The sequence below is a fragment of the Cenococcum geophilum genome (genome assembly GCF_001692895.1).
Source record: "Cenococcum geophilum 1.58 unplaced genomic scaffold K441scaffold_13, whole genome shotgun sequence".
Lineage (NCBI taxonomy): Eukaryota > Fungi > Ascomycota > Dothideomycetes > Gloniales > Gloniaceae > Cenococcum > Cenococcum geophilum.
The window spans coordinates 1,752,416-1,767,882 of NW_027137571.1; the positions used below are offsets into that span (position 1 = coordinate 1,752,416).

General features: G+C 46.8%; 6 protein-coding genes across 6 annotated transcripts; 2 read left to right on the plus strand and 4 right to left on the minus strand.

Annotated features, from left to right (window-relative positions):
- Positions 1-526: 526 nt before the first annotated feature.
- On the plus strand, positions 527-1,269 carry K441DRAFT_455207 (uncharacterized protein; the record flags this gene model as incomplete). The annotated part of the gene is made up of 3 exons (XM_067641732.1): positions 527-660; positions 710-1,031; positions 1,120-1,269. Coding segments are annotated over 3 exons (606 nt in total), but the record flags the coding sequence as incomplete, so codon positions are not given.
- Positions 1,270-2,329: 1,060 nt separating this feature from the next.
- On the minus strand, positions 2,330-4,471 carry K441DRAFT_685979 (uncharacterized protein; the record flags this gene model as incomplete). The annotated part of the gene is made up of 2 exons (XM_067651941.1): positions 2,330-4,136; positions 4,413-4,471. The coding sequence occupies 2 exons, from the start codon at positions 4,469-4,471 to the stop codon at positions 2,330-2,332; spliced, it is 1,866 nt and encodes a 621-aa protein (XP_067505976.1).
- A 376-nt stretch (positions 4,472-4,847) lies between these two features.
- K441DRAFT_47714 (iron sulfur cluster assembly protein-like protein 1) lies at positions 4,848-6,107 on the minus strand. The gene is made up of 3 exons (XM_067641883.1): positions 5,868-6,107; positions 5,455-5,748; positions 4,848-5,385 (listed from the first exon to the last, which is right to left on the minus strand). The coding sequence occupies exons 1-3, from the start codon at positions 6,010-6,012 to the stop codon at positions 5,228-5,230; spliced, it is 597 nt and encodes a 198-aa protein (XP_067505977.1). The 5' UTR covers positions 6,013-6,107; the 3' UTR covers positions 4,848-5,227.
- Positions 6,108-6,496: 389 nt separating this feature from the next.
- K441DRAFT_657145 (ubiquitin carboxyl-terminal hydrolase 14) lies at positions 6,497-9,455 on the minus strand. The gene is made up of 5 exons (XM_067648129.1): positions 9,375-9,455; positions 9,251-9,318; positions 7,150-9,198; positions 6,979-7,100; positions 6,497-6,930 (listed from the first exon to the last, which is right to left on the minus strand). The coding sequence occupies exons 1-5, from the start codon at positions 9,400-9,402 to the stop codon at positions 6,786-6,788; spliced, it is 2,412 nt and encodes an 803-aa protein (XP_067505978.1). The 5' UTR covers positions 9,403-9,455; the 3' UTR covers positions 6,497-6,785.
- A 132-nt stretch (positions 9,456-9,587) lies between these two features.
- Positions 9,588-10,911, plus strand: K441DRAFT_694988 (uncharacterized protein; the record flags this gene model as incomplete). Its single annotated transcript, XM_067652772.1, has 2 exons — positions 9,588-10,209; positions 10,385-10,911. The coding sequence occupies exons 1-2, from the start codon at positions 10,071-10,073 to the stop codon at positions 10,909-10,911; spliced, it is 666 nt and encodes a 221-aa protein (XP_067505979.1). The 5' UTR covers positions 9,588-10,070.
- A 627-nt stretch (positions 10,912-11,538) lies between these two features.
- On the minus strand, positions 11,539-14,768 carry K441DRAFT_552372 (uncharacterized protein; the record flags this gene model as incomplete). The annotated part of the gene is made up of 4 exons (XM_067643144.1): positions 11,539-12,777; positions 12,830-13,653; positions 13,704-14,292; positions 14,349-14,768. The coding sequence occupies 4 exons, from the start codon at positions 14,766-14,768 to the stop codon at positions 11,539-11,541; spliced, it is 3,072 nt and encodes a 1,023-aa protein (XP_067505980.1).
- Between the last annotated feature and the right edge of the window lie 699 nt (positions 14,769-15,467).

The following is a 15,467-nucleotide window of genomic DNA, read 5'->3' on the forward strand; positions in this document are numbered from 1 at the left end:
TACCTATAGATTATTAAAGTCGGCAATTATAAGATTGCTTATAGTGAGCGTAAGTAAAGCGTATGCGAGTTTAAAATTAAGATATTAATATTACCCTAGCTAGATATTAGCATATATAGCGCTTATGCATGGATTATATAGTATATACTTATAGCGTATGCTGTTATATTTATAGAGAAGTCCTAGTGCGATCGCCGTTATTATAGATATGCGACGCGTATGCACGGGCTATGTTTTTAATAACTTAGCTCGCTTATTGCGTGCTGTAGCTAGTAGTGTGTATATGCGGGGTATATATAATCTACGCATTATGCGATATTTACAATTTATTAAATTCACGATTTATTAAATAGTTACTGCGAATTTTTATTAAAAAAACATATTTATTTTGTGTATGCGCTGCATATGCAGAAGTTTAGCGGGGTGAGAAGCTGAGCAGGGTCAGAAAAGTTGTGACCCCGTTTAACTTTGTGACCCCGCCGAGCTTTTCCGTAACCCCCCCGAGCTGTAAGCCCGTCCAAAGCGGGGCTCCGAAAATCGTGACGCCGGCCTCAGTACAGCGAATAAGTTTGCATGTCCATACTTTAAACGAAACCCTCGAAAATATCAAAGGGTACGGGCATGCCCGGGACCTGGCTGGGATACACTCCATCGGTTGAAGTTAGTGGTCCGCATCTGCACGAAAGTTTCACGTGATTAACGTAGACAGGGAGCATCTATATAGGAAACATGCACTACCTATACAGTGCCCACGGTGTTGCCGACCCTTTGAAAATGATGCAGCGCTTAACAAGCATCACCAGGCTCTAGAGGGTTGTGAGTTAGGTCAGGGAGAAGCAATAGAAAGCTTTAATAAAGAACAAGAGAAGAGATTGAGGAGTAGAAAGAGACCTGCTCTGGAGCAAACGGAGGAAGACAAGTGGAAGGAAGTCTATCGGATACTTTTCCCAGATTATAATCTGTCCACCATTCCTTCACCCTGTAAGCATATTTCAAGCCACTACTACACGAATGTCTATCGAATGCCTAACGTCTGATGCATACTAGACTACGATCTCATCTACGATGATCTAAAATGAAAGATCGCCTCGTTCGACAGCAATCGCGCGGTATGAGGAGTTCCTTAGCCGTGAACTCCCCTGCCGTGTCCGTGAAATGCTTGAAGTTGCAATGAATGATGAGCTCCAACCAATTGAAGATAAGCTGAAAAGCCAACTTGTGGACATGGTTCGTACCTGCCAGGAAGACCTATTTCGTGCCTATCAGCAATCTCTTGATCTAGTCTCGTCGACAAATTTTGACGTGAATGATCATGGCGCTGCTGGTTCAAATGTCGCATTCCCCGAACTAGACCCTGCCAATCATTCGGAACCATTTTTCGTTTCACCACCACATTTAGGTTTGGACACCTCGCCAGCATTTGATGGACAGGACTCTCTCTCAAGACAATTAATAAATAATGGCGAGTCTTCGGGTTCTGGCTACAACTCACTACAGTCTCTATTCCAGGAAAGCATAAACGATCGAAGCCAGAACACTCGAGGTGACCAAGAGTGGTGGGATATGATCAATCCAAACGCAACCGATAGATTTCCCTCCACGTCCTTTGAATACTAAGTGTTTCCTACGCTGAACAACGAATATATCCGTACAATAGATGATCAAATCACTCCTTCCCTTGGTGATTATACCAAGAAGGGCAAGGGTAGAGCAGGCTCTACTGTCGACTTGGGACTGCCAGGTCAACCGGAGAAGTGAGGAGATGCCCTTGGAGTGTTTATCTTGGTATACCGCGTTAACTGCAGTGCTAAATATGACTCTATATGCATGACTTTGATACTCCTGATTCTTATATCTTCGCAATTAGTCTTTGTTTTACTTCTATCTTCCACTATATGTTGTATTAGCCTAGTGAAGCTATCATTAGCTCTAGGTCACTGGTCATGGATAAAGCCAAGGCAAGGTTGAATTGGTATATACCTCTCACTCAGAGTAACCCTTGGCTTAACTCAAGGTGGCGCTTGGTCGCATCAATCACTGAGAACGGAAAGTTGGTCTTTTTAGTATAGCGATTGATAGGATGCGTCATACTGGATATATTTTTGGGCTTAGGGAGGCATGTAACCTACATTAGAAACTAGCCGATAAGACGATAGAAACGACACGCTTCTATCAACCATTAGCGCTCAATCCCAAATTATCCCAGTTACATCTGCGAAAGTGCGTATGAAAGGGATTGATCTGCAGTGAGAACAGAGTTCACAGGACCGACAGCGATGGAGGGATGCTCTTAGCGAAATCATTGGTTACCCCGGAGCAACATTTCACCCTATACCAGCCCAATAGACCTCTCCTCTAACTTACCATCCCTTACCAATGACCTCGCCTCGCCATCCATGAACCCATGCACATACGCTGTTCCAATAACCTCATATCTCCCAACTCCACCTTCGTCCCTAACATTCCTCAGTATAAGCGGCACCTTCGCCCCGCTTAAGACAACGAACTCGTCCCCTTCTTGCACCTCCGCCATTAACGGAACTAAAGCAAATAATCCCGTATCTGTCAGAGTGAGACGCCAGTCATCCATGGTCTGCAGCAGCAAGCGCGCGCTTCTCAGCTTGAGCAACTCGTCCACTGCGCTCACGTCATTGTGGACAGCAGTGAAAATCTTGCCCTCGTGTTCTACGTCGGTTGGGGAGAGCCGGCGAGTGGGACTATCCGCGCAATCCACAACCAGCGTGCGCCAAAAGGCTTGGAAAGCTGGTTCGCCGGTAGCAGCGTACGGTTCAGCGCCCTGAATTTGTGAAGGGCTGAGGTGGTTGTGCAGCCAGCTCTCCGCCGTGATCCAGAAGCGGTGCCGGATGGATTTGTCTTTGTGAATATCTCGCCAGGAGAGCCAGGGTTGGAGATGCTTCAGGCAACCTAGAGAAATCCCTTCAATATTGAGCTGGCCGGTGGGAGAGACCTGGCAAGGAACGGTGCAACTAGGATCTCCGGCCGAGAAGACGGAACGTTGGGCAAAGAGGAAAGTGGCATTACCCGGGGCTGCGAAGTCAGGAACCCAGGATGGGAGGCCAAGGTGTCTCGAAGGGTTGTTGAAAACAGCCCATTGGCTTTGGCTGATGATGTCGAAGTTTGCAGACGCATTGATAAGGCATTCGGCCACTCTTGTGAAGACGTCCTGCACGGACTTATGGTAGTCGACTTCGACGCCCAGCGAGTCGGAAGCAAGACCAAGCAATCCGAATACATTATCGCGTGGGTCCGTGGCCTTCTTGAAGCGGAATCGGGCAAGGACATCTAGAAGTTTGGATTCGGAGCCAGTTTGCATCTGGCGGAAGATTTTCCTCTGAGTTTTTATTATCTGCGCCTGAGAGAATACATCCGACGTCAAGGTATCTGCACTGTGGCTGAATGGTGCATGAAACGCATCGGTGTAGTAGTCGTTAGAACCTAGAATTCTCTCTACAAGATCCCACTCCATCGTATTATTGCCCGAAATTAGTAGGACCCTGGGCGCACAGGAGATTTCTTGCACTACCCAGACTCGCTCCCAGATCGCTGCATACCTGAATAGCTGTTGGAGTGCTGTCCAATCTACTGGCGGAGGGTACCAATGGTACCGCTTGTCGTAGTGCTCTGCCATGCCTCTCCAGCCCAGCGAGTGAAGCTTCGTAATATCAAAACCTTCCATCTTCTCCATAATCTCCATTCCACGGGAGACCTCGTCGTTGTGCTCGCCAAGCCAGAACAGGTCTACAGTGCAGTGGCTGTATATGTCACGCATGCGTGCCACCTGCTCATTGCGCTCATTAACATTGGCTTGATCTATGCAAATTGCATCAACCCAGATTGTGCGCTCACGGTCTGGATAGCGGAGGTGCCGAAGAGCAATCTCCAGGTTGGGCGTGATATAGAATGGTTTATTTTCGAGTAAGATCCGTTGGGTAAATGCAGGCGCTCCCCAGAAATAAGACAACGCCTCGTATGGTTGTTTGCTGTTTAGCGTTGTATACTCGAAGCGACATTCTATCGTTGATGAGAAGTCTGAGGATGGAAGCAAGACGGCAAATCGGAACTCCTGACATCCAGAGGCGAGCGGGCGGTGGATTCGTGGCTGCTCTTCAATATTACTGTCGGCTACATTGGTAGCGTTTCCCAGGCCTGCGGAGAAGGCATCTGAGCGTTCTGATTGTTCTGATAGCGAATATGAGCTATTCTCATTGTTGAATTCGCGGGGCCCTAAATTTGGTTGTTAAATTCAAATTAGTTTTTCAACAGCCGTTGAGATGAAGCACGACAAGAAAATGACTAGAATAGTCCTCAAGCTTCTTCCACAGACGATAATGTCTCCAGCAGCAAAAACCGATGATACACTAGAGGTTCTACAGAAGGAGATCTTCACATACCTTCCATTTCTTAGAACGCCGTGCAAATAGGACGAGTTTCTTGTTGTGGGTTTACCCATGGTGACATATGAGCAAGTAGCATAGGTGGCAGAGTAGATCTATTAACAGCTTCTTGGCGCAGGTGGCGCAGGTGGCGCGGGATTGGCATGCTAGGCAACACAGCCTTTAAAGGTGACACGCCTTCTCTGTCTTGGTTCAATGCATTGCTAGAGCAAATATTAGCGAAAAAATTTACAGTTGCTACTGGGCCAGCACCTTGGGAATTCGATGAAAACAATGGGGGATAATCGGGACTTGAGTGCAAAGTCCAAAGGCTGACCTTTCTATCTGATAATCTCAAACCTAAGCTTATCAGATTCTAAGCGCCACTCCTAATTCGCCAGTACAGTGGCGTGAGATAGGCTCACCGCCGTCACTACCAAATAAACCAACCATACCCATTTGTTTTCCCAACTAAATCGTATACGCTTCGCCAGCATGTTAAAAACTCACAACCTATCTTCGCGCGACAGCAGATCAACGAATAAGACTGTAGCCGAGGCCAACCTCAGCTTAGAGTACAGATGTGATTTGATATGGTAAAATGCTACTCCAACATTGATTCTCCATAATAATACTTGCAAAACACTCCAAAGTATCAATTTTGTGCACTTTCGAGAATATAGCTCAAAGGCGAATATTTCTCCCAAACTCCTTAGAGGCAAGTGAATCGAGGAGAGAAATTTCCCAACTCCGTCAACGAGAGACCTATTATGTTAGGTACGAGAGCTGCCTCCAAAATTTCTGTTCCAGTTCAATTTCAATTTATCCGTTTCCTACGCTGTGGCAACACCTTCCATCACAGTCTCGACCTCTACCTTCGGCATCGGCGCGCTAGTGCCGCCCAGATCTGTTGCGCGTGCTTTGGGGTTCTTGGTGTAATAGTTTGAGATGGCGGATTTGATGGCGTCTTCAGCGAGCATAGAGCAATGTACTGCATGGGGCGGACTTTGTCAGCTGTCATTCTCATCGATATACTTCTCATCGTCCAAAGAATACTCACATTTCACAGGTGGCAAGCACAGCTCCTTCGCAATTTCGGTATTCCTAATCTTCGCCGCATCCTCTAGCGTCATGCCCCGCACCAGTTCCGTCAAGTAACTACTGCTTGCAATTGCGCTACCGCACCCAAAAGTCTTGAACTTCACGTCGCTAATCGTGTTGTTGGTCGGGTCGACACGAATCTGAAGCTTCATGACATCGCCGCATGCCGGAGCACCAACTAGTCCCGTGCCCACATCGGAGTCATTCTTGGACATGGAGCCAACGTTACGCGGCCGGCTGTAGTGGTCGAGCAGTAAAGAACATGTCAGCTGTGTGTTCGGAGATAATGGATTTCGATGCCGGGGAAGCGAGCGAATATCGGAACACTTCGCTTTTCTTCGGATAAGGACATTGATGAGGGAGGAAACTTATCTTTCTCGTGATAGCTCCGCCGACTATTTACGCCGGCTGTCGCGGGTGTTACTGCGCGGACTGGAGAAGTGACATTTGGTCTGCCATCGGTCGAAAGAACTCTGCCCACTCGAGCGGGGGCGACCGCTACGAGTCTCCTAAACATGCTTTGGGCCTTAACTAGTGCGTTCAGTTATCAAAGCAGTTCAGTCAATAGCAAATGATAGTTCGCGTAGATGGATTATAGGGATAGAGGTGGTGGTTGAGGATCGTGGTGGCGACGCAGGAGCGAATTATTTAGGACAGTGATGGCGAAAGCTCGTTTGCTTGAAAGGGTCGAGACGCCAAACTTATGTCATGTGGCAAACGCGCACGGGCCATAGCTACCCCACGTTTTTTCCTGCCTGGCTCTCAGCCGGAGAAAAAGGTGGCCGATATTCGTCCGTGCGCCCACTACACTATTTTGATGTAAACAAGACACTTATTACCACTCTCACACCTTACAATGCCTTCTTATAAGGTAATTAAAGTACGTAAATCTGTCATAATTGGTATACTAAAAGCTACATGAATGTGAGAGGAGAGATGGGCAAATGACTAGGTACTAGCTAGGTAGAGAAATAGCGATTTTAGTGCGGGCGTAAGGACGAATATCGACCACCTTTTTCTCCGGCTGAGAGCCTGGGTATCGTCATGAAACCCGCTATCACACATCTTGAGCGAGCTCAGCAAGAAGACCAATATTCCAGTCTGATTGACGAATAAGAACTTACTATCTTAGTGTAACTAATAAGCTACTCGTCTATCAATCATACCAGTTTTAAGTTATCCCATTGTCAACAAAATATTTGTCTCATCATCGTCCAAAGGGACCCATAACCATCTGAAGCGCCAGACACAAATGCAAGAGCTAAGGTCGATGCCAATTTTCCTCTCAATCTATAAGCGCCTGAAAAAGTAGACATATGCAAATTTCTTCATCTCGTCGACGTCGGCAGCTTTGGCTACTTTTTCGTCGTTGAAAAGGACCCACGAGGTGGAGTTTTCGTCTGGAATTTGTTTTCGGATGAATGCAACATAGTGACTAATACGGTTAGCGAGACTATCGAATAAATGCATAAATCTCACTTACCCAGCATGTATTGAACTTCCTTTATGACATACAATAGATTGCAGCTGGAAATTAACCGGTAGCTTGGGACTGCCGGGCAAGGTCTTCTCCTTTGACTCCGATACTGTGACATCGGGAGCATCCTGCAAGAACTGTTAGTGCAAATAAATCTAAGGACCTATTTTATTCTACCTTTGAACCATTGCCTTCATCAAAGTCTCCTGCCGCGTCAGGGTGATTGAACAGCCAGTCCACAGCTCGCTCAAGGTCGCCATTCGTCTCTTTCAGGGCCTGCCGAGCTTGAGGAGTGTTGAAGCCCATGTTGCATAGCGATTCGATTTTATCCGGATCAACGGTTGTGGATCCACCAGCAGTGCCATTCCTACTGCCACCGCCGAAATCCATTGGAGTATCAATATCAGGATCCTCCATGTGGGAGAAAAGCCAGTTTGAGGCGGCGTCTGGGTCAGAATTGCCCGTTGCATGCAAGGCCTTCTCGCAGTGAACCCGTGGGAAACCCATGGCCTCTAGCATCGATAGCGCCGCTTCGTTGGGTACCCACTTGGGTGCGCTGCCGGCGTCTGCATCTTCAGGAAGAAGTTCCTCATCATCGCGCAGACCGTGAGATTTGTAAGCGTCGAAAGAAAACGGTTCATCGCCTACAAGGACTGGTACATCCTGCTTTGTGGGTACCCAATTGACAAGCTTGAAGCGGCGAGCATTGACAGCTAGGACGGCGGGGAATGTCTTGAATAGACTCCGTTTAGAGAAGCCATCTTTGCTACCGCATGAAGAGCAGGTCAGCTCGACAATCTCGTCCCCGGTAAAGATATCAAGACATTCCTTTAGTGTGACAGATTCAAACTCTTCTTTCTCGGCTTCTTTCCCTTCTGCATCTATGATCTCCATTTTAGCCTCTTTTGGTATTCTCTTGATAGGTACTGGTATAGATAGATTTTCTTGCTCATCAGTGCGATACCGCACCTTCTTACAGTTAAGACACTGTAATCGCTGCTCCATGACGAACCGGAAGGCCTCTACAGGATCTCTGAGTGGTGAAGGGTGTTGTGATCGCGTAATAAGTTTCAGCAAGTGCAGGAGCAGCTCGAAGGCATCCTGCTGGCGCATTGTAGAGAACTCAACATGCCCCCTGCCGATAAGGTGCTTTAGCATAGCAGGTGCTAGGCCTTTCTGATGAGGGACCTCAGGCGTGTGCTCAGAAACAATGACGTCGCTGTCTGGCTTAGAGTACCGACCAGAGAGGAGTCCATCTGCAATCTTTCGTAATTGGGTTTCTATGTCTTCAGCAGGAGTTGAAGTATTTGGCAGGGCTTCGCCGGGAAGGTAGTAACGATCTGCAAACTCTGGCATGGAGAATAGACTTTGCAGAACGCTGGCAAGATAGCAGCTATTCCCAAGATTTTTCAACCCAGTGAAACCAGAACCGAACAAGGGTTTGAGTTCTTTGCCGTCCCCTGTTGTCATAGAAAACTCGTATAAAAGATTATGCTCAACCTGCATCTCTGTAAGGCTCTTTTCCGTCTTCACTCTGTCTTTGATGTTAATCCCCCAGTGAGCTAGATGGGTTGGAAGTTCCGGATCGACTCGCTCTTCGTCGCATGCATAGCAGTATATGTCCGCAGTGCCATCCGCAGTCAAGGAGCCAAGTTTAACAGCTATAGGGTGACCAGTCGTGCTTGTATGAGCCACTCCGTGCGAGTTTCCTCCAATTCCTCCAAATTGAGCTCGACCACAGCCAAGGTTGCCGCAGGTAAGACATAACCAAAGGTTCTCTTTAAGATCGCATATAGAGCAGTGACCTAGGTTTTGAGATTCGATATCTCTAGGCGCATCTTGTTCTAAGCACAGGGTATGCTCACAAGCTGTCAACTCCTGCTCCCATGCCTTAACCTCTTCTTGCCGTGCGAATGTGTTTGCCTTTAGGACTGTGTCTACTACCTGAGATAGCTTACCGGAGGACCTATCTACATCGTCGATGCCGCATTCGTAGCACTTCACCTGTGTGGTCGTGTCATACCGGTCGGCTTCAGTTACTGCAGCAATGGCAAGCTTGGATATCTTTTGAGGTGGCTCATCCCGCTTGACCTTCTTCTGTGTACGCTTGATGTTCAGAACTAGTGGGTGTTTACTCGAGGCTACATGAAGAAGTGAGTGGCTTCTCTCGCCAGTACAGCCTCCGTTAAAACAGAAGAGGCAAACGTCAAGGCCAGAAGGATCATCCTGAGGGCTGCCGTTAGTCGAACCTCTTAAGCAACTACAGAATGAGCCGTACTATTGAATCGAAACACTGGGTACAATCCTCACGGTATACAGACTGATTGGGTCCCGGAGGACGAAGATCTGAAAGTCTGTCAGGTACAGCTGCCTTACAAGGGTGCTCTTGGTGGGGTACTTGCCTGGGGAATCCACGTGTACGCAAGCCATATCTACGCAAAGCAGGGTGGTATTTGAGAGTCCAAGGGCTTAAAGTAGCGGCACTTTTGACGTTGCTAAAGTGATAGGTTCGCGGATGACGGAACTGCGGGACGCGAAGATGCAGGTGAGCAGGCGTAGCTACAGCAGGCTGACACGCGGGGCAAAAATCACCGTCATTTGAATTCAACCACCCTTTCAGAGCCATGTAATCAGCCCAGGCAATTCTACCCTCTGGAGCCTTCTTGCGCGCTACGCCACTATATAGCATAAACCAATAATGGGTTTTCTTAATCACAAGGCTACATATATAAGAAGGCGTCGGACCTCGCCCGCATACGCACTTGGCTACGTCCACGGGCTCCGAATTAGAATCTCCAACATTTCATACTACTATATATCTGTATAACACGGTCTGACTCACCTTCGTACCTAGATATCTTTAGACGGTTTCAGCGAGATACTGCCTTCCGAAGAGCAGAACGATAGAGAGAATATGCACAGGGACAGGCCTGCAGGTTTAGCACCTACTGATACTCCGACGAATGAACATCTGGCGGATAAAATACAGAAAGAATAGTTGTTCAAGATGAAGAGAACTCCTGGGGAAATTGTCATTAGATATGGCATTGTCATGATTGTCCTTACACTTCTGCAGACTCTGTTGATTATATCCAATAATGTCCATTACTTGGGGTACTGGGAGTCACCAAAAAGTCCTCACAGTACCGCGATGCCTACAAACAGGCCCGTATAGCTCGCGCAGCGCATTTGGACTCAACGTCATTGGATCCGTACCATCTGTGGCGAGGGTGGATCGTACCCAGCTTCTTGGCAGGTTCTACCTATGTTGTTATGTCACTACTATCTTTGCGTCACGAATTGTACCACTGAAAGCCGGAGCTAGAGCGCTATCTTAAGGCGACGAAAGCATCGAAACTCGGGCAATATATACCGCGACACTGGCTGGACCTTTCCTTTCATATCTATACAGACAAGCACCGGGAATACGTCGCAAAACACATCCAGAAGCGAAAACACGTAGCTTTAGAGAATTCAAGAGAATTTTTCAAGATCTTGCGGACCGTAGCTTTTAACATACTTATATACGCTATTGCGATACTGTTCCTGTGGATTTCGCTCCTCCAAACCAAGATTGAAGCTTGTGCCATTGTTCAACTTCCGAGGTCCTACGTGTCACCGATCCAGGGCATTGTCTGGTATCTCTGCAACGACTTTTTCTACTTTTATCAGCACTGGATAGCTCACACCGGTCCGGCCACAAACGCACTCTACTACGGAATTCTACCGCAATCCGTCGCCAAAGCCCTTCACAAACGCTTTAACCAATCGCACAAATTCCACCACAGGACGAAGGTCAACCTCGGCATAGCAGCATGGTACTGCTCACCTTGGGAACAAGTCTTCTTCAACCTATTCCCTGCCTTTATCAGTCCGCTCCTGACCCAAGTGCTTGCCGACGCCGCTGGTGTGGAACACATATGGGGCACCACCTTGTAACGTTCTATGTCTGGCCCATGGCCACCTCCGCAAGCTCTGTCTTAGCTCATACTGGTTACCGCTCCTGTCGGAACGACCCAGGCAAGCACGATCTCCACCACGAACGTGCCTTTAATCTTAAGACAGCAGTTAACTTTGGTACAATGGGTGTCTTTGACTGGCTGCATGGGATGGGAAGCTCGATACCGAAAGCCGATGCCAAGGCTTGGCGGGCGCAGCGGGATAGGCAGGCTGCGGTATCGCTCTCACGAAGGAGCAGATGGAGGTGGTTAAGCAGCCAGATTATAGCGATGAATGGGTCGACAGGACCATTTGACGTGACGAGACAATACATAAGAAAGAAATTAACCCTAGCTTAGGAGTAGTTTAAGAGTTTTCAAATAGCTTATAGGACTCTTCTAATAACTATTTAGTTGGTTCTATAATAATTGTACCAGATATTAGAGTAAGGAATAGACTAAATAACTATACAAGGGGCTATATATAATCCTAACTAGAGTTAGATCAGAAAGCATTTTCTTAATACTATGTTTTGGATACTAATTTATTGGATTGCGATAGGATTTCAACATCCGTACTATGTATTTATCTATCTATCGAGGGACTTTTGGGAGTAGCATCAAATCCCTATATCTGTTTCTTCTGCTTTCTCGTGTTGATAGACCAATTGATCCACTCTGTGAACAGGGCTGGCTGAGTTTTAGACTTCGTATCCAGGTACCACTGCTTTTGGGATTCTGAATATACATCCACAGCCCGTTCGTAGTTATTCTCATCAAGTGCAACCAGCACTTTCACAACAAAAAGGCTTGACCTGCTGCAGGCATAGCCGTGCAGCTTTGACGCATCCAACTTGGCTTCTGCATGGATTTCATCAAGAATCTCCCAGATCTCTCCTCCTTCATCCGGTACCGGGAGTTCTTTTCCTCTGCAGGCGTCAAAGTATTCTTTCAAAAGGCTAAAGCTCTTTTCGGCGATCTGCTTGCTCGTGCTGATCCTAACTAGTCGTAATAGAGGAAGTATTAGTTGTAGGGCAAGAGCATTCGCATGCTGCTTTTTGGCATAGATGAGAAGAAGATCCAGAACTCGGTTTTTGAAGTTGATGACGTTCTCTCGGGCATCCTTCTTCTCTCTCTTCTTGCTCGTTGTCTTCTTCCTCTCCCGAAATATCTTCGTTAGATGAGGTTCCAGGGCCATCATCTGCTCATCGTCCATTTCTTCATCGGAAGAGCCGTCCGACAAAGCTGCATTGCCACTTGGCTGAGATGTCTTTAGTGTGTCTGCTAACATGGCGTCAAATTTGGCCAGTTCTTCATCAATTTTTTCTTCATCTGAATCTTCCTCAGACTCTTGATCAGAAGTTTCGCTGTCAGCACTTGAATTTTGCTCATCTTCCGAAACCAAATCTGAGTTCTCGGCAGAGCCGGCCGAGACATCTTGAATCATTTCAACGTCGGATGCGATCTCTAAGTCGTTATCGGACATGCCATCTTCCACTCCATCGATATCCTGGTCAAAGAGATCTTGTTGGCCTGCAAGACTTTCTCCCTTTTCCAGAATTTCGATCAACGACTGTAAGCCGTCAGAAGTAACATCGGCTGTAAATATTGCAAACACTTGTCCGGCCAACTTCCGAAAGAGAGCAGAAGGTTTTGCAAGAAAACTTAGTAATACTTCGAGAAGAAGATCAAAACTCTCGCTTCCAACTGAGTTTTGTTTCTCGGAAATTGATTGATGACATGTGTCAAGCTCATGTATAATTGAAACTGCCTCTGTGTCTCCATTGTAAACTTGTAGAATTGTCAAAGAGTACAGAAGAATGAACGCATCATTGGTAGTTTTCTGAGCCTGAGTTTTCGATTTTTTCTAATGGACTGTTAGAAGTACGAATTTGAAGCGAAGGAACAGTAAAAATTACCTCGGAGTTTAGTCGCTCTAGGGCTTTGTGAGTTTTCCTGACAGCTTTGACTACTGCCTTATCACCTTCAAATACTAATCCTTGCGACTTAGAAGATATGGTGCGCGCCTGGATGATGGATACTACTAAGTATGGAAATGGCATCTGTTCAGATTGCCGTATGGATACGAGATAAGTAAGACAGGATGATAGCCTGTCCCTGAACATTGTGCGGCTCGAGGTAGAAATAGCAGGTAAAGGTACAGGGTTAGGCGGGGCGGAATGATTGGGGGCGAAATAGGCACATTCAACCAGTATATCTAGTAGTTGTCGAAGCCACGAATCGTCGCTTGTTAGATTAGATGTACTGGATTGATATTTTTTATACCCTCGGACAAGAGTGAGAAGTATATCAGCGAGCGTCCGACGATGTATATTCGCTGTGCCGTGTTCTTGAGCTTCAGGCCGAAGAATTAGGAGATGGAAGTGCGCTAAAATCTTTCTTAGAGCTGCATCATCCGCCAACAATAAAATTGACTCCAGAGTTTTCGTTCTTGTAAGCTGGTCAAATTTAATCGTACCATTCTTCGAAGTCAGTGCTAGGACCATGGAGCTGGCAAGTTCAGGCTGATTCTGAACTCTTGTCTGCATTTCCTTTAGGGGCGCCAACGTTGCGTTATGAAGAAATCGTTCGGAGCTGGTGCGGTGGTTGATTAGAGATCTCATCAAGTTTGGGCTAAAAAGAGCTGGAATTGCCCATTCTGGAGCAGTTGCAACCATTTTGCCGAATAGCTGGAACCCCCAGGATTTTCGTTCGAGAGACGCAGAGCCCGAAAAAAGATTATCTACCCACTAATTAGGAGAATTAGAAACCTAGGAAGACTGTTACACGCACCGTCAACGACATCAACCCAGAACTTTGAAAAGTCAGACTGCTCTGGATGCTTTATGTCGCCTCTTCGGTTTCTCGTCCTCTCCATAATAGATGCTAGAACAACATCCCAAGCAAAGCTCGGATTTGAATGAGCGGAACCGGATTTGATCTTCTTGCTACTGTCTCCACTGTCTAACACGTTGATGAAGTTCTCTTTCATCACATTTGCTAACATACGCCTCTCCTTTGTACACAATGGGTCTTTTCTACGCCAGATATCATCCGGCAGCACATCCTCAGTGAAGACCGAAAGTGTGGTAAGCCATATAGCAACGCCCTCTGGAGTTTTGGCGACGTTGTAAGACGTCAGTCTTTGAATAATCTCCCGAATATAGCTTTCATGCGCCTCTTTAGGATCTAGGCTCTTTACAGCATCACACAGTATTAGGCCACATTCCTCGCGAAGCCAGGGTATATCGCGTGCTAGCTTATAAATGGAGTCGAGAACTTTTGTCCAGCATTCCATAGAGGCGTTTGGCTGTACAAGGATAGAGGATTGCATTATTGCTTTGTACCCAAAGACTCTTCCAATCAGGTGATCTCTTTTTTCCTAGTTACATACCAGATTAGTGCTGCATCTTTCAAGCTCAGATAAAGGTAACTAACCTGACCAGATACTTTGGCCTCTGGCTGGGTTCGTTCAATGACCAAGTCAATAACCCCGTCTATACCGAGTTCCGAATGCGAGACTGTCTCGCCACCCGAGCTGTATAGCTGGCGCAATATTTCGGTTAAAGCCACGAAGAATCCAAACCGAGCAGCTTTACGGTTACTGCATAGTCCTCTTACCAGGCGGATCAATGCTTTCTGAGCCGCTTCCGCGCTTGGCATATTCTCAGGCGAAAATTTCACAGTCAGATCTTTGGCCGCTTTCATTCGAACATCTTTAATTTCGGACGCAAGGTTCTCATAAAGCTCTGCTAGCTTGGAGTCTTCCTCGGTGTACTGTCGTCGGCGCTTCTGCGGCGTTGAGTGTGCTGGACTAGTATCAAAATTGACTAGACTCTGGCGTCTTTTGCGAGACATAGTCACCAGCCGTGTAAGGATATTATGTGAGGGAAGATACACAGACTTGAGCAGTCTGCAAATTATCTGACCCTTGAGAGGAAAAGGTGAAATCTTGGCAAGCAACGGAATTACATTTCTCCGGAATACCGATTTCGAGTAAAATTTCCAGGGCCGCTCTGTTTGGCCTCACTAAGTATATCTGTATATCTGTATAATTGTGTACGTGTATATGTTTATGTTATAAGCACCTACTTTAAGTTTACTGTATGGCAAGGCCGTTTGGTTGGCGAAAAAATTATCTGGTCTCGTTTGAAGTGTGGTAACGTAGGTGATGGAGTTATGAAGGTGACCCTAGTTATGAAGGTTTGCAGGTTTCGCAACCAAATTTTGTCTATGCGCTTGATTTGAATCAAACACAGACAAAATTTGTTTGTGAAACCTAGGATCCCCATCACCTACGTTACGCCAATGCAAGGAGATTCTGGAAGCAGCAACTCTTGCGCATACCCACCTCGGGTACCTGCAGGACTGCCCGGATAAATTCCAACATGCATTTCTCAGCGACGACAGCAAGAACTAACCACCGGCCCGCTCTCCCAACTCGCTCTTAGATAACTCGAAAAATCGGTTTCTAAAGCCGAGCCCAAAAGCCATTTTTAAACCAAAACAAGCATGGCAGCCGATGCCAGAAATTAACAATCACCATTATTAAGTCTC